The sequence below is a fragment of the Protopterus annectens genome, chromosome 12.part0 (assembly GCF_019279795.1).
Source record: "Protopterus annectens isolate FY-2018-M chromosome 12.part0, PAN1.0, whole genome shotgun sequence".
Taxonomy (NCBI): Eukaryota; Metazoa; Chordata; order Ceratodontiformes; family Protopteridae; genus Protopterus; species Protopterus annectens.
The window spans coordinates 263,357,937-263,383,208 of NC_056746.1; the positions used below are offsets into that span (position 1 = coordinate 263,357,937).

The window sequence follows — 25,272 nt, forward strand, 5'->3', positions numbered from 1 at the left end:
TCCGCACACCTGTTATACACCTTTCCCCTTTGACCTTAGTCCCCAAAATCCCACCATCTGATTTTGTTCTTTTTATGGCATCAAATATTTTTGACAAATCCAGTTTTCAGAGTTTAATGTGTATCTGTCAGTTTATGGATTTGACAACTGTAACAAGAAGTCAGACATCTCTGAATCATGTATTATGTCACATAAATGCAGTCATGTCTTGGTGCTCGTATGGCATTGCTATATTCCATAAGGCAGCCTGTAACAGTAGCAGACAACGATCACAATATCTGTAATGGTTTATATAAAGGTATTCTGTGATGTTTGTCTCTGCCTTACAAATGCATGTTTGTAGCAAATTAAGATCAAGATTTACCTTAAAGCACCAAGGAGGATCAACGCAGAAATGAGAGCCAGCAGGGAGACAGAGTATCCGATCGTATAGAGGATCTTAAAGCTGTCCATTATTCGCCCAGTTCCTTCCTTAAAGATAAAAACAATTATTTATGCATGTGATAAGTGATGGTTATTATTGACAATGTGCCTATGGTGCTCATTATAAGTATTGTCATTAAATTTTCCTTTATCATGAAGTTCTGGCTCAGCATCACCATATATATCTCTGTACAATAACTACACAAATTCAGACTGTAGTAACATTAGTGTGATTACATCAGCTATTATGGTGGGGAGGGGAACACTATTATCCATATTAACAAGGACCCATTGTATAATCACAGTAAGGCCCTATAGGATATGTTGCACTGTAACATTACTGCAGAGAGAAACCAGATCATAATTTTTTTCCTTGTGAATCAGGATTTTCATGGGGTAATGTTATTAGACAGTAACACATATTGTTACATGTTGTTCTTTAGTTATCATTTCCAAGAAATACTGAGCATCACAAAATCAGTGTGAGGACACAAATACATTCAATCGTTCATTTATTTTCAGTATCATTTTGTCCTGTTTAGGATTTTGGGAAATGAGACCCTACCAAGCAAATACCCAGATGAGATACACAGCCAGTCCTGGACAGGACTCCAGTACATTGCAGGATTCCTACATATTCGTGCACACACTATAGACACTGAGAGAAGTTATAATAGGAGGCAGAATTTTGTTACTGCTAAATAACACCTACAACCTATGTGTGTGGAGCTCATACTTTGAAACTCTCAATTACCCACATCCTATGGGTGTCGATGTGACATTTATAACTAGCAGTTATCAGCCCCAAAGGTCATGTATAAATATTCTGCTAAAGGAGTCAGTTAAAGCCTACCTAGATTTTGTCTATCTTCCTCCCTTCTAACTTTGACAACACAAAAAAGCCTTTCTCCAGGACATTTACTCCTTTTTTAAAAAGATCGTACTGGAAATTAATTGTTGATGCTTGGGAGCATACTGTCATCCAGTGCTAATTGTCATTATAATTAACATTTTTCTAAAGGTATTTTAATGTTTCCATTGCTGATATCAAAGTTCACCCTATCCAAAACAAACAAAACAATAAATAAATAAATACATTCTAAACCCATCATATCTCAGGGAATGCCTGTAGAATTCACTCTCAATCTGATGCATGCTGATAAATTCCTTAATTTAATCTCATAATAGTCTTACCTGCAGATCAGAATGTGCGTTGTACCTTTAAGAGACATTCCAGTCAGTGGGCACGTGCATATAAGTACTGAGCACATGCAAACAAGAGTGACATTTTGAATGAGCAGCCAGAGTGAAAGCATGTATGTGTGCAGCAGTCAGTAAGTTAGTTTGTTTAAGTCTAATGTTTCTGTCATCCATTCTGATGTATTTGTGTGTAATAAACTGCTTAAACAAACACTCAAGCCACATTGTCTTATTTGAATATACAAGATGAGTGACATTATCTACATAGAATACTTCACATTAGTTACATTTAGCTAAATGCACGACTCCTTTGGAAATGAGGGTATAATACTGTTTAGAGCCAAACACATTTTGTTGATGGGCATAGTTACATAAACACCTTCATTAATACACCTGCATTGCTGACAAAACCCACACTTGCACCGTTGCACTTCTAAGAGTCTGACATAGTTTTTTTCATTTTTTTTTAAACAAATATTTTAAATTAGCTACCCTCTTGTTAACAAGCATTGGGGCTTCCCTTGCTACTTGATATAGGTAGTTGTGTTCCTTCAGTATTTTACAATTTTCTTTAATAATGTTCTTAATGCATGTGGCATTCACACTGAAAGAAACTAACAAAAGGCAAGTAATACTATTTTCTATTACTTCAGTTTCAGATTTACCTCTGGTACCCAGCAAGGAGTGATATTTATCCTTTCTGTTAGCCTTAGCCATAACACTAACAACTATGCAGGTGCTGAAAAGGGAGGAGGATACAGGGGAGGGAGAGAAAAAGGAAGGGGAAGCAATGATTCAATGGACAATAGTACTTTGGTTAATTGTTTTCATTTATACCAACAAGCTATTTTTTCCTGCACAGAAAAGTACTTTAAATAAATAACTATCCTTTATACCTAGTACAAGAGTAGATTTAGCTAAAACATTACTTGTTGTAAGGATGTTTACGAATTTATAATATATTTTACACATCCGAATTTATTAATGCCTACAATAAATGTACACTGTGTCCATGATTTTATTTAAGAGCAGTCCTCCCACATTTTTGTGCTTTCTAATCACTCAGAAAGAGTACACTAAGTATACATATAGTCTACACTTTGTGATAACCTTTATGAATCCCCTTTGATATTTAAGGCTGCAAGAAAATCAGTAGGAAAACTAAATTTAGGCGGAAGAAGGTGTGAGTTATGCTTATGTGTCTGTTCACTCAGAACAGTGTCCACTTAGTGCAGGCATTAATGAGTCCCAGGGAATGTTACTAATTTAGGTATTGTATTTAAAAAACATTCAACGCTCAATCCTACTTTAAGTCATGCCTTACAAATCTTTCAAGACAGTTGTGAACAAGATATTGGGGGGATTCAGTAATCCTCCGTGTAGGACGAACAAAGTCCTACTCAGAGACTGCCGTCTAAGAGTTAGACGTCAGTGCATCATGCATATGCATGAGGGTGCGCTGACTCAACTCCCAGGCTAACACGGAGCATGTAGGAGTGCAGGGGGCATGTCAGACTGCCGAGCAGTCCAAATATCAACGCCCCTGCAAGTGCTTAACTCTGCAAATGTCAGCAGATATGAGCGAGTCCACTCAAATGTGTATACCCCCAACACTACACTCCCCCACATTAAAAAGCCCTGTACAAATGAAATAAAATGTAAAACAAATTTTTTTTTTATTATTCACCATATAGCTGGTCATATTTGCACGTGTGTGTGTGTGGTTGTTGCCCATTGCTTAGCTACAGTTAGCAGTTTAGACATCGAAGAGGATAATAAACCACTTATATGCAAATTAAGCCAAATAGCAATAGTGTAGTGGTAGAGCCTTCGCACAAAGAGGAGGCATTCCCGGTTCGAGTCCCACCACTCCCCTTTCCATTTTATGTAGGAAATCCATGCATAAAAATAATTCCTGACATTTACCTTTTAAATCACATTAAAATGCATCGAAATGGCCTGTGTAGTAGTGAACGATATTTTAAATATATATAAGAAAGTGAAACGGTCATGCATAATAATGAACGCATATGTAACCTATCTTAAGTAATGTAAAGCACTGCTAAGCAACGTTTACCAGTATTAAGCACATTTAAGAATAATTGCCCATAGCTAAGCACTGCTTTAACTAGCGCAATAGCTTTGTGCAGAGCTGCGCATCGCACCAACCCGTGAAAACTAAATATGCTTGTGTGGAGGTGTGCACCGCGCTAACTAGCTCAACTTTGGGCAACGTTGGGCAACATAGAGCAACGTCGAGCAATGTTGGGCAAAGTTGAGCAAAGTCGGCTAAACCCAGCCACACCCCCTACCGGTCAGGCCAGTAGTAAAATAAAAACACAATGACAGGTCTCGAACCTGGGATAGTGTGCACCATAATCACAGTACGAATCCACTAAGCCATGACAGCATTTGATACTCATGGGCTGTCAACACACATATACATATGAATCAAAGTTTACCCAGTGCTAAGCAGGTGTACACTCAGTTGAGAACTTTCAAATCCGGCCAATTACAAATAAGTGTGGGAAATGAGGCATATTTAAGATCCAGAGGCGGGAATACTCGCCATAACTGGTTGCAGCTTCCATCTGCAGGCAGCAATGGCAGGTGTCAGAGAGGGCTCTCGCTTCCGAGCGCAACGGTGGGGCATTGAGGAGTCAAAACTGATGGTTTGGCTCCTCATCCAGTGACATGATGCTAGACTCCTGCAGGGCCAGTTCCAGGGCATGGAATACAAAACGGAGGCCTGGAACCGTTTCACACATGAACTCACCAGTGCCACAGGCATCCCTTGGACTGGTGAGCAGGTTAGACATCACCATGCAGACCTGAAGAGACGCAAGCAGGACCTACTGAACCAATGGATACAGGAGGCCTGTGGGATGCAAAATGCCCCACTACTGAGTAGGTAGCCATGGACTGAAGTATGTAAAGATTGCTAGTATAGTCGATAGTATGGATAGGTATATGTCTCAATATCACTTCATTTACTTCACAGCTGCAGGTGTCTGTGCTGCGAATCAGCAAGCCTATGCAGATAGGCTGCTAAGGCTGCGCCACCAGGCAGGTTAGTAATTTTTCTGCATGTACTGTTATATAAAATAAGTGAGAGAGCCTGGCTAAAAGTGTCTCAGCCCAATAATAAAGGTATAATAAGGCTTGAATAACGTGTCTGCATGAACTGTTATGCAAAATAAGTGAGAGAGCCTGAAAAAGAGTGTTGTAACCCGTTAATAAAGGTATAATAAGTCCTGAATTATCTCTCTGCATGTATTGTTATATGGAATAAGTGAGAGAGCCAGAAAAAGAGTGTTGCAAACCATAAATGAAGGTATAATACATCCTGAATAAGATGGCTGCATGCACTGTAATAAAAAATAAATGAGGGCGCCATTAGAAAAGTGTGTAATGTAATTAATAAAGGTATAACACCAGTAGTGTGTCCATGTCACTTTATTTGAAATGTTGATGTACTCTTGCAGTATAGAAATAGTAGTGTTGTATTAAGCGCTGTCAACCCACACTTGGGTAGGCCCATAGAAAGAGTACGAAGGGAGTGCCAGTATCTCTTAAGCATATATACAGTCCCCAACTGTAGTTTCAAACCTGGCATGTATAGGTAAATCTGGCACATGAGTAGCTTACAGTTGTGTGCACCGGAAATGTCAGTGTGCTGCTAGAAATGTAGGGGGTTGTTAAAATATAACTGATAATGTCACCCGAACACATCCAGATATGTAGACATATAAATATAAATAAAAGATATAAATACGTAGCAGTAACATCTGCATCCTGGACAGTTTGCATAACAGATCCAGGTCAGGTACATAAGGAACTAGCAAAACACATCCCACAATGTAATGGACATTGCCTAGTGTAATAATACATGTAGGGGATATATACCTGCAGTCAATAGGAATGTAGTGTAAAATATAAGTTCATATAAGTTGTTAATGGAGGTATCTTTTTACACCCTACTGTATGTGCATAAACAATGCAATTCCACATCTCAATGGGTATGTGTAATTTCAAAATATTTGTTGGGACATATGTCCTATTGGTTTATAAATATCTGCATAACTTTGATGCATGTGCCCTGTTCAAACACCACAATCTTGGTGGCCTGTTGCCACCAATCAATCCTGCATGCTGTTGGAATGTCCACTGTCGTTCAATATATGCATGTGTAATGCTTGCTGTTCAACTGTTGGAACTCTGGTATGTTGGGTTAATGGGAATATTACTGCATGCTGTTACAACTAATTTGGAATGCTGTTGGCTATAATGTCATTAAATTCACCTAAACACAGAACGTATGGGAAGGCCGGTCCCAGTGGACCCACCTGTCCCACCTCAGCTGGTGATGGCACCTGGCACCAGCAGGTCCGGTGCCCAGCCCTGGACTTCCTACTCCGTTGGCCCTGTGCCACCTTTGGGTGGAAGCACTGCAGGGGATAGGGCTCATCTCCCCCGTGCAGGTGTGGCCGGAGGAGGGCCTGTGGTGCATAGGGAGATCCAGCATTCAGTCGCTGATCCCCTACGCCAGCTCAAGGCAAGAGTGGCATGACTCATGGGTGAGCCTGCCCCTCCTATGCAGCCCCCAGCACAGCCACCCTCTGGGCTGTGAAGATGCAGTGGTGACTGCCCATGGGTGGGGATCTCAGTTCCACTGTTACCATCTGTGGGCTCATGGGTTTGCGATTTCCAAACCTCCTTCCCCATCAATTGTGTTCACCCACCCCATGTGTCATATTCCACCCCTGTATGCATCTTGTTTGTCTTGTCTGTTTACCTCCCCAACCTACCTCCCAAAACATACCTACTTCCCCTACCCCACATTCCACTCTCACCTGAAAAAAAAAATGGGCAATCTGCTCCCAAAAAAAAATTACGCCCCATACATAGCTGCCCATTTTGCACAGATGTCCGCTGGACACAGAAACTGAAATTCAGTTGTCAGTATAACATACTTTGTTGTCCTCACCTCTCTCTCAGGGGTGGAAGGTTTCAAAATTCCCTTCAAATTACTAGTATATGCACAGCTGTTGCTGGTAAAGAAATTGGCAGCTATAGACCTTCCCTACACCCATCCTGCACATCCTGAGCTGTTTTCCCTACTGTCTTTCCCTCTTTGTACCCCTTTTTCACCACTTTCCTATCTCCCCATTTTCTTTTCTTTCAAAGAAATGAGCGCGGGGGTTAGCGGGAGTAAGCACTTTTAAGCAGCAGTAAGTGGGTTTGAGTGAGTGTGCGCATGTGTGCACTTAGCTAAGTATTGCTAAGTGTCGCGCAATCCCGCTTACAACTGCTTAAAAGTGCCTTAGTCACCCTACATATGAGGGGCCTTGTTCTGCTCAGCAGCAAAATAAAACACCACTGTCAGTCTCGAACCCTGGACCTTGGACACACTAGACTGCATGAAGTACCACTAGGTCACAGTAGGTATACATCAGGATGTTGCTGAAATATATATATCATGCATCAGAATGTGTGAATGTAAAGGAAAGATAGGAATGCCATAACATAAAACCTGTTCTGTGGAACTTTAAAAGCAGTTGTTGTGGAATTGCATTACATGACTGTGATAACAGAACCAGACATTCTAGCAGTAAATACTGTTACAGCAGCTCTTTACAACCCCCATACAGTATTATAGCAGAACAATCCCCACTCAAATGTACAGAATACTGGTGTGTTCAAGGTACAGCAAGGATGTAGGTAGGCATACTCAGTACTGGAATTGTCCATTTACACGAGCATCCTGTGATAATGTCAACAAAATAAAAAGCACAAACAGTGCAGAAGTGAGTACATTAATATCCATAGTATAGCCAAACAGTTCATGTGCCAAATGAAAACATCGCAATAACTACATATGTATGGCAGCTAATTGTGGATGTTGTAAAGAAACTCTATACTCCCATGTATCTTGTGTTAGCATTTCTAGGGGTGAGTACAATTCTACACTGTCAACTGTGTACTGGAAGAGGCAACATTCAGGTCTGAGTACAACATACAAATAACTGGCTACACCCTTAGCAACAGTTAGAAGAAGTATACCAACCTTCTGAGTTACACAACGGTGTCCACAGCAAACAAGCATGGTCCCCACTCTGGAATTCTGAAAGGGCTACGCTTACCTGACCTAGCAATTTATAGCACTGGGTTGCTATGACAGTGAGTACTGCAAGTACCACACAGCAGGCTGCATACAATTGCCAAATGGTGGCCACCAACTGGTACAGAGGCCATCACATGCACATGTGCAGATACCTATAAAAGCAGGCTGTACTTGCTGTCCACACATGCAATAATTTCACTGCAGGTACGGAGGGAGAGAGAAAGAAAAAAAAAAGTGATGTAAAGTTAAGAAATATAACAAAAAGAATATATTGAAAAAAAACAGTATACTAACAACAGAAATAATATTGAAAAAATATATTGAAAAGAAACTATATTGAAAAAAATCATTGAAATAAAATATACTGGAAAAAAATTGAAAGAAAATATATAGAAAAAAATGAAAAAAGTATTGAAAAAAGAAAATATTGAAAACAATATATTCTGAAATATACATCTATTTAACAAAAATCTTGAACAGTAAAAGAGATACTGAAAGCTAAAAGTATATTGGTAAAAAAGTATACCAGGATATATAGCAACATATACGAACACATACAAAGGCAAGGTATGTAACAGCTATGTATTTACTGGAATGTAGTAGATGTTAATGAAGAGTACTCTATATAGTTTGAATCATCCATATGTGGCAGCAGTATGTATCGATGCACAGATGCCCTGCATAACCACTGGCATGGGGAAATGAGTGTGTTGCTGTGTGCAGTGGGATGTGACGGTGACATATGTAGTTCAGCATTAAATGTCAAACATTTGATCCATGTTATCTGTGTTCTGTACAGTAGTGTGTACAATGTCTGTTTGGGGTAGTAGCCCATATGGTTATGCAAACATGGATGTGACAGAGTAACAAATGCATGATAGTCATATTAATGTGTAGCTTAGCATTGGCAACAGCTGTACCAGGCTAGTATGCTAATTCAGCATTAGCAGCTATGTATACACCCTCTAATATTACTGTGTGCTCACATGTGACACCTGCTCATGTTGCAGCAAGGCTCAACAGGTCAGATGTGAGGTACATGTACTTACAACAGTGTGGTCCTTGTGTGTGTATGGCACACACATATGGAGAGATCTGTCTGTGTCAGATATATTAGCATCTGTACATGTGCATTGAGCAAGGGACATACTGCAACTGTTTGTGAAAGGTGGATATATATATGTTGTTGAAGGTTGTTATGTGCATATATCTATGTAGGTTGTAGTGTGTGGCAGACCAGACAGCATACAGTGCTTGTATATGACATGTGGTGGTTAAATGCTGTGGGTATGGTTCATCAGGTTTGCAGTGCTGCAGCCAGTGAGGCCTGCTAAAGCTACATGGGCTGAGAACACCTTCAATGCATTCTGCACAACACTGTGCAATGTTATGACATAACTGTATACATCACAACCTTCCCATACTTGATATACCCACCATGACAGGTGGACTGTATATGTGCCTATATGTATATCTATATGTACAGCAATGGATGTTCATATGTATGTGTGTGTATATATATATATATATATATATATATATATATATATATATATATATATATATATAGAGAGAGAGAGAGAGAGACAGGGTCATAATTACTGCAACAGATGCCTGGTGACAAAGCCATGGCTCAAGCTCAATGTTGACACAGTATTGGCATCCCTCCTTGCAAAGACTCAGTACTCATGAACTACCACATGGGTGGTAGTCTACTCAACACCGAAGGTGTGATAAGAGACCATGGGACACAGGTGGACAGTAGTCTCCCCTTCGATAGTCACAGTGCCACACTAGTCATGTAATCCATCTACGTGGCACACGTCATCACAAAAGGTGTGTCATCCAAGGAAAATAGGTCAGTGTTCCCCTCTACTCCACACACATAAAACCCGGTATAGAGTAAAATGCCCATGTGGAATGTACCTCACAAGACATCTACAGCAAGTGGAAAGGACACAGACATACCTCACAAAGAGTGATACCGGCGTCAAACAGATGCCCTATGCAGACTGTCACACAAACCCACAACTAGACTGTGTCGCATACAGCCTATCCAGAGGTGACCACTGACTGACATACTAAGCTATGTCAAACCCAGATCTGTTGAACATGCTCCACGTAAACAAATCACAATCTGTACAAGCTACACGCTCTAGGGACCCAAACCCTTTGACCACAATAAACAGCACATGCTGGAGGGATAGATTCCTATCTCAGAGACATCCCATACTCTGGAACTAACCAACTATCCATAGCAAACAAAACTCCTAATTAGCAGTCGTCATAAATAATCATGGAGCTTGTATGGGAGATAGTGAATACACCCAGGCAATCACCTCAGTGTCTCTGCTTGACTGGGCCACGTGTAATTTAAATACCTGTGTGTCAGAGGCCAGGGTAGCATATGGCTAGAGTTCTATAGGCCCTAGGGCCAATAGCCTCTTACCTACCTATGAAGAGATACACACCCACATGTACATGTTGCAATAATCGATATGTGAGGTTGACTGAGTGTGATGGTGAATGTGTTGGTGAATGTGTCAGAGTTCGGTATATGTGTGATAGCTTAGTGGGAAATGTCTCAGTCATGGTATTATGTGTCCTAGCTGTGATCCCAGCAAAAGATGTGTATGCAATTGTTAGGCAGAAAAAGCAGTGTGCCATACGGTCTGACGTAGTCCCTTGTTGTCGACTGGGGTGTCCAATTGTGGGCTAAAGCAGTACATGTATGCATATTGGGTGTTACTGCTGGTGAATCCAACTCCTGTATGAACTGTAGTACTACCTGAAGCTGTATGCCTAAGCAGCACAGTATGGTGTACATGCACATTTATTGGAACCACTGTTATGTGTGTTCCCTGTAGTCTTCACAGATTACATACCTCAGGCATAAGGTCTGGTAACTACTGACACACAGTACTGTAAGGCACAAAGGTAAAGGTCACCAGGGTTGCCATACCTTTGTGTCTGTTATGTATGTCTGCTGTGTGTGTGGGTATGTCTGTACCATGGCCTCGGTCATATGTGTGTTACAGGTTGTAACTGCGTATCTAGCAACATGTATAGTCTAGTACAGCAGTATGCCACCTATATTAACGAATGTGCACATATGTTAGGCAGGGGTCCTCCATCAACGACTAGTATGGTATACTGGTAATAGTGTCAGTGGACTTTACATTCATTGCAATGGATTACATATTTCATGATGCATTAGCATGATATATACCTCCTGTGACTAGGTGGTGCATTGTGTCACATACAGTGTGCCATGTACTGTTGTATAGTCTTACATACTGTTATAACTTTGTTGCTGTGCAAAACATGGTTTGATATATAGTGTGTGCCAGGCACTGTCAGGTATCTGTGTGTTGAGAACTGATATGTGGTATTGAAAGTGTGTATCTTCTGACAGCCAATAGGTTGATATATATGGCAGTTAATTTATATTTGTACTTTAGAATGTTACGTGTGCCACATGACTTGCTCACACATATTGTTTAATTGTCTTCCAGGGTAATGTCCCACCATCGTAACTCGGCATATAACACAGCCGAGGAGGAAGCCATCACAGTGAGCCTGGTGCAGCACTATGCACTGCTGTTCTCCAGAACCAGCCCGGACCAGCATAAGCGGGCTGCGCTGTGGCAAGAACTTGTCCGTAGGGTAAATGACATAGGCATGCATAACCGGACATATGAGCAGGTACGCCATCACTGCAGTGATTTAATTAGACATGTCCGGCAGCGTGCATCTGATATCCGCAGACAACAGCTTGCCACAGGTGGGGGGTAGCCATCCATCCCCCCCTCACCAGAGTGGAGGAGCTGCTCCTGAGCCAGGTGGCTCCTGGCCAACCACAACCACAACAATTAACATGTATCATCATGGAGGCTGGAGCCACCCAGCAAGTTGACATGGAGCGTGCAGGTAACATGGCATAGCTGTAGAATACTGTTACCTCTATTGGTAGAGCATGCTTATGTGAGATGTGTACTGTGTAGTTAGATGATGTGGTGCCTAGTGTTGTGCAATACTAATAATTAGGAATATAATCTGTAGGCCTGTGACTGTCCACCGTTGTACTAGTGTAAGATTGCAAGCACACAGTAGCAATGCCACAGTTGTTGCCACTGACAAAGTGTCTGATATCCTTGTAGGTCCCTCTGGTGTGACAGCAAGGCAGCAGAGCCATGCTGGTGAGTGTGTTATACCTTTCATATTGCTAATTAAATGTGCATGTCATAGGTGAGGTGTAGGCTATGTACATGTAACACACCTACGCATAATGCATGCTGTGCATGTTTGCTGTGAGACTATGCACATCCTAGTAATGTGGGTAGCTGCCTAAAACACATACAATACACAGAGCATCCCACACAATTGTGGCAACACTGTAGTGGACATCGGATAGGCAGAGTCGATACACATGCACACAACATACACACCTTTGTCATACGCAGTACATGTTAACGTGCTACACATGGCTTATTCAGACACACGCTGTAAGGTTACACTACACTATCCCAAACCTCATCCACACAGCACACTTAATATACCTGAGGGGTAGATGCCTCACATGTGGCTGTGCAACACTCTTCAACACATAACACATTCATGTTAGGCAATGCCCCCTATTGAGCACCTCACAAACCCATGTAACAACTGGCCATGAAATGGTGAATGTAGCCATGGTACTGCAGTTCAGGTACAGCATGCTATGTGCCGGTCTGGCACACATTAGTAGCCTTGAGTGACCACATGATGCTGCATGATGATGGCTCATGGTACTACACCCCATCCAGTTACAGTGGCCACAGTAATACACATATCATGAACTGCTATGCACCTCAATGTTGTGTGTGTGCAGACATATGCACCTATATGCAATATGCATAGCAATCCCCATTTGTAGAAAGTGACACACATATGTCTTGTAATGCTATGGGGTGTATAGGTCACATGACACACATTGTGTATGTGTGATGTTTCATGTTGCAGTTGTGTGGTAGCATGCCATGTCATGGCTGGCACTGGCATGTCCACAATATGTCCTACACTCACCATAACCACTGTACAATGGCTATGTTGAGCAATGGTATTCCATCAGGTATACATGCACCAATCATCCTGTGTGTATACATAGCATGCATGTGCTACATCTGTGCCCACAATCATCTGCTAAAGACACAGATGCTCTAATCAGAAATGGTTATCTATGTGACACACTGATACACATCCAGACATGGTATGTATACCTCTGACTGATGGTGCACAGGACATTGCAGGGCTTTTAATACCTGCACAGCAATGTTGTGTCCATGTACACATTGCGTTCCAGTGTGAAGCCATTCACTGAACAAAACACACATGCATCAACGCCATGTATACTGTTATTAGCAATGGCTGTCTACACTCACACTGCATGCTGCTGAGCAACACACGTCCTACATTCTGTCACATTTGATATAGATGTTTGGCTTGTGATACTGTACCCCAACATCACACGCTATTGATTATGTTCGGGATTGCTGGTGGTGTGTGTGTGTGTGTGTGTGTGTGTGTGTGTGTGTGTGTGTGTGTGTGTGTCTGTACTAGTGAGGAGTGTATTTGTGTTCATGTGTTCATGTGTGCATGTGTGCATGTGTGCATGTGTTCATGTGTGCATGTGTGCATGTGTTCATGTGTGCATGTGTTCATGTGTGCATGTGTGCATGTGTTCATGTGAGCATGTGTTCCTGTGTGCATGTGTGCATGTGTGCTGACATCATGTACAGGTCGTAAAGTATGTTTCCTGTCTCCCTCTCACAGGTGCTGATACTGGGCTGGTTCAATACAGCAGGGAAACTGATGTCACTGAGCATGATAGTGACAATCATGATAGATGGGTTGAGGCACAGGCATGTTTGCCAGGGTCTATCATTGGGCCACCAATCGACACTACACAAGTGTCCACCCCATCCATGCACACAGTTATACTGCCAATACATCCATCACCACTGCCCTTAGCAGAGGGACAGTGTACAGCCGGCATTGGCCAGGACAGTGTGGTATCCATGGCACATGCATCCCGACACAGCAGCCATACCAAGATGTCTGGAAGGGTACCACATAGGCAGATGTCCAGGGGTTCTCGTCAGAGCACTGCTGCCCATCATGCCACTGGCAGACGTGTCACAGGTCTGAGTACCTCACGCATGTTCCAGACTGTCATGGAGAAACAGGCACGTATGGAATGATACACCAGACAGGGACTGAGGGCACAGAGGGCACATAATACCGCCGTAATAGACAGTATCCATGACCTAGCTGGTGCCATCCGCAATTACACTGAGGTCACTGATAGACATTGGGGAGAGACACTAGATGTCCTCTGCAATGTTATGTCCATGTGTCAGGACAGTGCGGGATGGTTGAGTCGTTGATGTGGAGGTATGCCAGCAACATCAGCAGCTGGCAGTCGCCACGGACATCCCTCAAGCAACAGCTGCTCCCGTAGTGCCAGTACCAGCCCCAGCAATGTTGGGAGTGGGCTGTCCATAGAACCTCCTAGAAGACCACGTGCACGTGGCTCTGGACAGTCCCAGCAGGGACCTGGGTCCAGTGTACATCCATCTACTTCTGGGGATAGTACCCAGTCTGGCTTGGTACCTGATAGTGTCAGTAGCACCCCTGCCAGGCACAGGTAACATATCCGTGGCCAGAGACGGTGATCTGTAAAGTCTCGCAGGTACAGTCTGTGGCTGTCCCACAAGTACCCGTATGTGGCAGTCACATGGTGGAACTGTGTGCATGCAGACACACACACACATAATCCAGACACCTAGGGCTAAAACATACACACACACATTACATAAACATTGGCCCATACCATTATTCTTGCCCCTCACACACACACACACACACACACACACACACACACACACACACACACACACACACACACACACATACATGTTGATTGGATGGCTCACTGTAGGCCTCTGGGAGACCAACAACACACCCTGTGCATATGATGAAACCTGTGCCACCTCCTGTCATCTGTATCATCGATGCAGGAGCAGGCTACCATGGTGCTGATGCACTGGGTGTCTTTATAGCAGTATAGCAATGTTAGCATGTTGTCAGCAGTAGAGTATAATGATATGCCTGAAGGTGTAGCTGAGCATGCATGATGCATTAAAGCTATGATTGTCATTGTAGTGTTGTTTACACCAGTGTTAGTTCCAATTGTATATTGTCCGCCCACGTGCCACTTGGCTGATGTGTGCAGTATTGGCAGCATGTGTTAGAGAGTTGACAGTATGTGTGGGATGTGTGTAGCACATATCTGCCAGTGTACAGTTGTGGAAATGGTGGAGGTGCACTGTCTGCATGTACATGCATAGTGGACACATGGGCAGGGTGACATGCTCTGTATTACACAGTAACACTCCATAGTTTCTATTGCTGGCCAGTATGCATTGTACTACACACATTTTGGAACCTGACTACACATGTGTGTATGACATGGTTTGACACTGTGTTGTGGGTGATACTGTTACTATCTGTCATTGTTTCGCATTCTGGTAGTATACATGACTGCAACAGCCTGACCATAACCGATCGTTAGCTGATGTCCTGATGACTGACACACAGATGTAGGACACACAGCAACATTTGGATCCTATACTGTGCCAGTAACCAGTGGTATTCAGTTGCACCCATTACTGAGACCACTCCTGTTCGGCATATGGCACTCTTAGGTACAATCAATCACAGTAGGGATATGTCTGTCCACGTGTGCTAATGCATACTGTGGCCTATACTGCATTCTCCAGGTGACACACACATCCTCCACAAGGGTATCATACAGACAGATACCTGTTGTCAAACCCATGCTGTAAAGCTATAGGTGAAACTAAGCGTAGTCATCCACCTTTACGGAACATAGTATCCCCACAGTACCACATAGGTAGTAGCCACCAACATCATGAACAGGTACCGATGTGTACATGCAACCTAGTGTTATGTCATCGCTCCTTTGATAATCACATTTCATAAGGTATTTTGGAATCCCTCGGTGGATCACATAAGCAATCAGGGGTCTGCATGCATGTCCACAAAGGTTATTGTACACCTATAATGCATAGTCATCACTGACAGACTCTGCTGTGTTTGAACAGGTCTGACATATACCTCGGCCATAAACCCTCACACACACAATTCAATAGAAACCGCAATGACTGTGTGTGACACGGATGACCTACGCCAGGCATCACTGCAGTGGCTGGCCTTGTCAAAAGCATACAGATGTGACCTATGGTCTGTGAAGCAGCAGCACAGTTTGGCAAAGATGACAACTGTGTACTTGGATAAAGCAGGGTTCCCACACATGCAATACTTGAGGTGACATGTACGTATATGTATTTGCCTCATAGCTACCTCACATGTGCAATGCCTACTGATATGTCATACAGTAGTAAAGCAAAACCCCCAACACACACTCACCAAGTGCAGGATTCAAACCCCTACCCAACCACATCATGATACTAGAGGCGTACGCATTAACACGATATTCCACAGGTATATTAGTAGGATGGTAACATCATCAGATATGACAAAGATGTGTATACCACATTTAAGGTGTTTTACTACTCTCCAAAGAGAGCACACACACACACACACACACACACACACACACACACACACACACACACACACACACACACACACACACACTTGTCAAGTGCAGGATTCAAACCCCTACCTAACTACTTCATGATACTAGAGGAGTGACGCGCTATACACATTACTGGGGTTTCTGTTTTCCACAGGTATATTTGTAGGATGGTGACATCATCAGACATGACAAAGTTGTGTATACCACTTTTAAGGTGTTTTACTACTCTCCAAAAAGGTTGCTCCTCTCCAAGGAGATCACACATGAACACACACACAGTTGTCAAGTGCAGGATTCAAACCCCTACCTAACTACTTCATGATACTAGTGGAGTATGCATTAGCACGACATGCATTACATTACACATTACTGGGGGGGGGAGCTCTTTTTTCCACAGGTATATTTGTAGGATGGTGACATCATCAGACTTGACAAAGATTGGTTTACCACTTTTAAGGTGTTTTACGACCCTCCTAAAAGGTTGCTCTTTCCCAAGGAGACCACACACACACATGCTTGTCAAGTGCAGGATTCAAACCCCTACCTAACTACTTCATGATACTAGAGGAGTACGCATTAACACGATGTGCTATACACATTACCGGGGGTTCCCTTTTCCACAGGTATATTTGTAGGATGGTGACATAATCAGACTTGACAGAGATTAGTTTACCACTTTTAAGGTGTTTTACTACTCTCCAAAATGTTTACTCCTTCCCAAGGATACCACACACACTTGTCAAGTGCAGGATTCAAACCACTACCTAACTACTTTATGATACTACAGAGGTATGCATTTACATGCCGTGCTATACACATTACTGTAAGTTAGCCTTTCCACAAGTTTATTTGTAGGATGGTGACATCATCAGACTATACAAAGTGGGTTACATTAGGTGACATTAGGTGGGCTACATTGAGGGAATGTCTACACACTTTGGCCATGTCATCATCAAAGGGGTGTGTACTATCTACCTGTGTTCCCAGGGCCATAATGACTTTCTCCATACATACTGGATTACCACCTATGTGGTAATTTGTGTGCACTTTGTTGTACCCAAAGGGGATGACTATGCATTCTTTGGCATTCAGCTTGAGCCCATTGTTTTGACACCAGGTATCTGTCTCTGTAAGACACTTCTAGAGGATGTCCGTGTTAGCCATGCAGTCGGTTATGGACCACAGTTACCATTCATCTGCAGACCTATTCAGCCATACACCTCCCATGCTTGCCTCTACCTCTGAGCAGTATCTACTGAACAGGTGGGGTCCCAGGACCAAGACCTGTGGGATGCCATTTGTGACTGGCTTAGAGTTGGACATGGCACCAGCAACTCTGAACATGTGTGTTTGATCTGTGAGCCACCTGGCCACCCATCCTGTGATGTAGCTGTTAATGTTCCAGCTGGTACACTTGTCCATGATGACAGAGTGGGGAATGGTGTGGAAAGTCCTTTGTGAGGTCCGGGTGGGCTGTGTGGACTACTTTCACCTCCATCTATGTCCTTGGTAACTGTTTGAAATAAGTCAACTAGGTATGGGAGCCAGGATCTGACTTTAACAAGGCAAAGTTTTGGAGAGTACAGTGTAATGCCTCTGTTTATGGGTTCCATGACAATTTGCTCAATAGGTCTGTAGACCAGGCTGAGTAGACATATTGGGCAATGGTGTCCATGTTCTGTTGTGGTACCCCCTTTCTGGAGCTGGATGACTGTTTGTGTATGCCATTCTTTGGGTACATAGCCTGTGGTACGCTTGTGTCTGGACAGTGAATATGAGTGATGGTCCAGTTCCTCATGGGCCTAGTGTATGACACAGCCTGGGACACCATCCAGACACATTGATGCTGTGTTCTCAGCTTTGGTGGGGGCTGTATTTACCTGCATGTCCATGACGTCTGGGGTTCTGCATCCTTCTGTGCTGGACACAGGCCCTTTTGGGGGTGATGGGGGGTGTTTACACTGAACGTGTCCCCCTGGATGTGGGCAATGATAGTTGGTTTGGTGTATTTCTTTCGTTTTTTCAGTAGCTGACAGCATATTTGGAGGTTGACACCTACATGTCTGGTATAGATACCATAGGCTTTGTGGTTGTCATTCTTACATTCCTTGGCTATTTGTCTTTAGAAACTGTCCTTGGATTATTTTATGAGCGATCATTGTTTCATCCTGATAATGATCAGTGATGCGTTTCCTTTAGTGAAGTTGGCTCTATCATGTGTTCGTTTCCTCCTTCTGTTGTCTAGCTTATTTATGGGCAACAACCACCTGATTGTTGTCTTATTTTTGGAGGTGTGCATCTTGGTTTTATTTGTGATGTCTCAATCCATACATCCCTGTTGATGCTCATAGGATGCACTTGTAAATGATTCTGCGGTTTGTATACCATTATCCTATAGCAAGAGGGCTTTGGAATGCTCCACTTTGGTCTTGGGAAGTGTGCAGTTTGCTTTTGCAAATGTCTTCACAGTGGTTTCATTGACTGGGTGGGGGGGGGCGGATGTGGATGTCCAGTGTGATTACTTCATGATCTGATATTACCAGCGAGGGGTTTATCTCTGTAGTGGAACACTGGTACCCCATATTGGTGATGATCATGTCCAGTATGTTGTCACCTCTAGTGGGCGTGGTGACCAGCTGTTCCAGGGTGTTAGGGTTTTTAAACTCTAGGAAACATTGGGTGAAGGACGTTGTACATGAGTAATTCCACCACTCACTGTTTGGGTAGTTGTAATCTTCTCATATAATGGTGTTGGATAGGACCTTTATACTTTCCACTGTTCTCCGGAATACTGAGTGAGGTTCCTGAGACAAGGTACGTGATCTGTAGCAGGCTACAATCTTATGGGCAGCTTTGGCCAATGTTACTTGCACTTGCATGGTCTACAAGGCCTCATGCTGTGCCACTAACCTGAAGGTGTGGGTATCCATAGGGTAAATGGGTGCACCCCTTCCTTTTGTATTTCACTCGTGGTTTTGGGTCCAAAGGTCAGAGGGATTGTGAATGTTTTACGTGGACCATATCCAACAGCTCTGTGTTTGACATTGCTTTGTATGTTAGGCAGTGAACACCTCTGAGTGGGCAATATGCAAGGGAGTATGTATGGAGCATTTTGAGATGGTCTGTGTATGGCATGTATTTCAGGCCGCAAATGCTCTTTGTGTGGTATTGCTGCTGGCTTTCCAGTTGTCGTAGTTGTCTTGTGAGGTACATAGCAACAGTGACGTTGTACTCTATTATAGTTCTAGTGAGTGATGAATGGAGGGGAACATTGTCCTCTTCCATTCTGCATGAGATGCATTGTGATGAGGTGTGCCACATGGGAGGGTTTCCTGACTACTGTGGGAATGTGATTAGCACAGTTGTATCCACTGTCCACCTGTGACCCAAGGTCCCTTGTCACACTTTCAGTGTGAAGTATACTACCACCTCTGTTATAGTTCTTGGTTACAGAGTTTTTAACATAGGGGATGACAATGCACCTTTTGGTATTGAGCTAGAGCCCATGGCTTTGACAACAGCCATCTGTCCCAGTGAAGCCCTTTTGTAGGATGTCCACATCTTTTGTGTTTACCATTATGGCTCCTGGTTTTCAGTCCTCTGGTAAATTCAGCTGCCACAGACCTGCCATGTTAATGTTTACTTCAGGGAAGTAGATACTACACAGCCTAGGAAGTTATCTGGTCCCATGGCTGCTGTGATACTGACTTTGGAGAGTGTTTATTACCTGTGCAGCCATGATGACAGCAACTTTGCAGTCTTCCATTATGGAGATGTGCTCTTTCATGGGTGTGAGGGGGGTACAGTTAACAGTGATCCTATCTGCCAGGATGTTGGCAATATCAGTTGGCTCTGTACATTTACTGCCATTGAGCTGTAACTCGGAACATATCTGACTGTAACCATGACATGAACCTGTCTGTTGAGTAGAGATCTCCTGAGTAGACAGTATGCCACAGAGTACAGATTGGGTTACATTCAGTCTTGTTACATGGGGTGGCTATTTGAGGCCAGTAATCCTCTTGTTAAGGTACTTCATTGGTCTTTCTAGCTGCTGAATGTGCCTAGTCGGATTCATCGCAAGTGTGTTGTGGTATTCTCTGACAGGTCTGATGACTGCTGAGTAGTGGGAGCCTCCTTTGACCTACCTGCACAGACCTTGGCAGTTTGTGTGAACACATAGCATGATTTTCCAACCACTTTGTGACTGTGTTTCTGGAAGTAGAGATGACTATCCACATTTGCCCATGGATACCTAATTATCACAGCCGTATTTAGCCTAAGTGTGTGAGCATGCCCAGTATGAGCTTTCAGTATGTTGCTGCCTGACATTTGGTTTGTTTCTTTAAGTGTGTGAGCATATCCAGTATGACCTTTCAGTGTGATGCTGAATGGAATCCACTACATTTGTTGGAGTGTGTGAGCATGCCCAGTATAGACATTTATACTATATGTGTATGTAAAATCAAGTTGTATTTTTACAGCAGGGCTCACCTTTGTGTCATAGATCAACAGGGATCATGCTGTGCCTGCAGGGCTTCCATGCAACACTTTGCATAGACTTACCAACATTTCTACATACAGGGGGAACAGCTAATCTTTGTAGATTTCTACCCGGGGGCACACCTGATTGTTACTGTGGGTGTACATAGGATGTGGGTTTCACCTGACACTTATACACATTTGCTATGCCTGCACTACTATGTACAGGACACCATTTCAGTCTGTACTGTTGCCTATCGTAGTGGCTTGAGGCATACTACTGTACTACAGATGTTGGCATCCAATGTCACATATATTACACTGCGACTTCATAGCCTACACAACCCACATCACACCGCCTAGCCTGATGTTCTCGGTCTGCATAGGCATGTGGGGGAGGTTACCCATTTGCCTCTTTAGGGGCATGATACTGCATTTCTTTGTGTTTGCATTAGTGTACAATTGTCCTGCTGTGTCTGTGCCATTGAAATGCTATTGTGGCTTAGTGGTTCAGTACTGTGACTATAGTGCAAAGTGTCCTGGGTTCGAGCCCTGTTATTGCTTTTTATTGCCATGCTGGGCAGACCAGACTGCTTAAGGAACAGTACAGCAGATATGAGCATGTTTAACTGACTTTGCTCAACTTTGGCCAACCTTGCCCAACGTTGCCCAACATTGCGCTAGTTGGCACGAGCAATTTTGTTTACATATACTAGATATTGGTAAAAGCAGCTTAGCACTGCTTTATATTGCTTAAAACATGGCAATCATGACTCAGGTGGTGCTGCAGGGCTGCCTATGTCAGATGCACATACTACACTCCCTATACATGTTTGGAAACAGGTAGTGCCATGTTAGGCATCTCTATTATTTTATGTGTGAGTCAGAGGGAGGAATCATTTCCAGGGTTCCTACTGAGCCAAGTGTATGTGCTATGCATTGCCTCTTTGCCAAGGCCAAGGCATACTGGGCACGCCTCCTTCTGCCTACTGGGGCAGGCTCAGGTTGTTCCTCCTCCGAGTCACGCTGTGCCTGTGCAGGCCTTGGCAATGGTGGCGGGCTGTTTGGCCCTGCCCCATGCTGTTCCTGCTGCAGCTGTTTTCGCAGGATCATATTGTGTAGCATGGCACATACCAAGACAATTTGGGTACATGTAGTTGGTGAGTACTGCAAGGCTCCACCAGATGTGTCCAGGCACCCGAACCATGACTTGAGCAGCCCAAACACACGCTCGATTATATTTCATGTTTGTGCATGTGCCTCATTATGGAGTTCTTGTTCAGGTGTGTGTGCATTTCTGATGGGTATCATCAGCCACGGCTCCAGTGCGTATCCAGCATCCCCCACTAGGTGACCGTCAGGGATGTCCCCATTGGCAAATGTCTGGTACAGCTGCGTCAGATGCCAGATATGGAAGTCATGGTAGCTTCCAAGGCAGCCAGCACACACATTCAGTATTATGCCCTGGGCATCGCACATGACCTGGCAGTTGATGGAGTGGAAGCCTTTGCGGTTGATGTAGGCCCTACCCCGCTCACCGGGTGGTGCTTTGATGTGTATATGCGTGCAGTCAATTGCACCCACTACCTCAGGTATTCCGCTATTTGCTGGAAGAGACGCATATTGCTGGCCAATACCTCACGGGAATTGGGGAAATATACATGATCACTGACATGTGCTGACATGGCATTCAGGAACTGGTGCAGTACCCTGGATGCAGATGCCTGTGAAATCCCCATCATATCACCAGTTGGTCTCTGGAAGGTACCTGTTGCTAGTATTCTTAGGCCAACACATACCTTGGTTTTCACTGGGATGGGTTCCCTTCTGTTGGTTCTGTGTGTGAGGTGTGGCCTGGACAGCTCAACAATTAGCTGTAGGAGCTCTCTGTCCACTCTATAGCGCTCCACTATTTCCAGCTCATGTAGCCCCTGGTAGGTTACCTTGGGTCTGTACACTCTTCTCCGTCTCCTCACTGTGGGTTGCTCATCAGCATTCGCAATGGCACCACCCTCAGCATCTTGCACATGTCGCCCTATAATAGCAATGGCAGCCCCTAACATTCTTTTGTCTCAGTTAAGCTTTTTAAGTTTTCACTTCTCTTTGTAGACTGCAGTGTTGCAGTGTTTCTGAGAAAAACATGGGGGAATGTTGTTTGCAGAGTTTTAAGTGCTGGGCTGGGCTAGGCTAGTGTACTGCCTGTGTAATTGGCTGATTCTGATTGATTTCACCTGGCAGCTCTGCTAGTTCTCCTTGGTTAACTTCCTACTACTTCCTTTCCTTCCTTTTCCCATTTCTGTTTCCACAGGGGGCAGCGCCACGCAAACATGTGCACACGAGCACACACACATGCACACAGGATTACACAGGCTTACACGGGCTTAGGTGGGTGCACAATCATGCATACATGCTTAGACAGCCTTACACAGGCTTACATGGGTGCACACATGCGCACACATGTGCACACAGGCTTAGAACAGTTTACAGGCGCGCACACGCGCACACACAGTGTAAGCAGCTTTGCAAGAAACTTCAATGATAACCACGGCGTACACCTTCAGTTTCTGGGTTTCAGTTTAGACAACTGTAGACACACCTCTTCCAGTCCTGAGTAACTCACAGCAACCACATGCCACTCTGCTCCAATAAGCTTAAAGTCTTTTTGATACATACCCCCTCATGATGTCACCTATCTTCTACTCTGTTACTCCCCTAATCCTACTCTTACACTCTACGGACATGGTTCACATGGCAGGGAAATTTGGGATTCACTATCCTTATGCTCATTTGCATAGGATTGCCTACTAATGCTTGGTTACATCTCTCAGACTGAGCTTCCCCCCTTAGCAACCACTACTCAGTAGCCAAGTTGTCTTCAGCCTGCCATTCACCTGCATGGCAGGTGAATATTTTGAATAAAATCCCTATTTGTGGCTTTTATTTTTTGTTTTTAGGGTTTTTAGAGCACCGCATGTTTGCGCGACACTGCGCTATGCTTAAACATCTGAGATCGAGGGAAAAAATATTATTTTATTATTTTGCAACGGATAAAAATGCCAATGGCTATATATCTGGCCATTGGCATGCTTCCTCAACTGGATGCATCCTTTATTTGGAGCTGTCATAGCTCCATTTTGCTATTTGCAGAATAGTACTCAGTTGCCAACCGAGTACATTTCTGCAAATAACACTACTCTTACTCGGACAGGTTAGTGTTTCCTGGATCGCAAATTTACCTCATTTGCATAGCTGTCAGCAGCAAATGAGGTAATTTGCATAAACTAACCCTGTCTGTGCAAGAGTCATTTTAGGAGCTCTCTTGCATGCCCCTGCCAGCTGTTCCTGGATCGCTCGGCAGACATGTTGGCTTGCTGGAGTCTTACTCTACTCTTAGACTCTATGCAAGCCTTCATGAATCCGGCCCATTGTTCAAGCATTATCCAACAAAGAAAATGTTAATTTTTATACTTCACTTGTTGAAAGACAGGCTTTAAATGAATTAAAAGATAATACTGAATTAAGATTCCTGAAAGCAGGCAAAGGTAGTGGATTAGTTATTATGATTATATTAAACATTTAGAGAATAGATTGAATGGTAATAATAACTATGCATTAATTCGTTCTGTGATAGGTATAAAATGCATATATTGAGAATGTGTTATCTGATTTGCTATTTAACAAACATTTAGAGCCTCATAGGTTTATAGGGTCATAAATAGATACCAGAGCCGGATCCATCACTAGGCAGCCTAGGCAGGTGCCTAGGGCCTGCTGGCTGGGAAGCGGGCTGTACTGGCCAGGGGTCTACCACAACATTTAATTTTTAATTAAAAAAAAAATTACATTTCTTCTTTAATGGTGTTCTTCTTTAAGAAGGCACTCTGTGTCTGTGTGTGCGACAATGCATGCACTAACTACAATAGCTTTGCTAGGGTGGGGCAAGAGAGGCAACAGCCCTGGGCACACACTGTTCAGGGGTGCAATCAGCCAATCCTGATCGATTGCTCTTTAATGTAATACTGGCTTTTAAAAGCCAGCATTGTATTTGAAGTGAAATCTGAGTGATGTAGTTCTTAGTGTGTGGTCTAAATGGTAGCAACTGCTTGCTGCATTATAGGAAACAGTTTGTTACAGTTTGAAAGTAAAATGAAAGAATTTTTTTAACTAAAGCTTGAACACAGTAGTGTTTCATGCAGGCAGGGTATAAACTAAAGTAACAATTTGCTACAGTTTAAATAAAATATGTTAAAGGATGGTTGGGGGCAGGATACAGAAATGGGACCTGAGTGGCTGGGGCTGGAGGGAGAGGGGAGTGTTATGCATCCAGTCACTTGGTGTGTCAGTAGAAGGAATGTCCATTTTTTTTTTGCCAGGGGGGGGG

At 43.4% G+C, this 25,272-nt stretch overlaps 1 protein-coding gene across 1 annotated transcript in view; it reads right to left on the reverse strand.

Annotated features, from left to right (window-relative positions):
- LOC122816494 (glucagon receptor-like) overlaps window positions 1–25,272 on the reverse strand; it is a 2,063,211-nt gene that overhangs the window by 388,484 nt on the left and 1,649,455 nt on the right. The window contains exon 8 of the mRNA XM_044089325.1: window positions 365–471. Coding sequence (XP_043945260.1) covers window positions 365–471 — 107 coding nt within the window. The remainder of the gene's footprint in view (window positions 1–364; window positions 472–25,272) is intronic.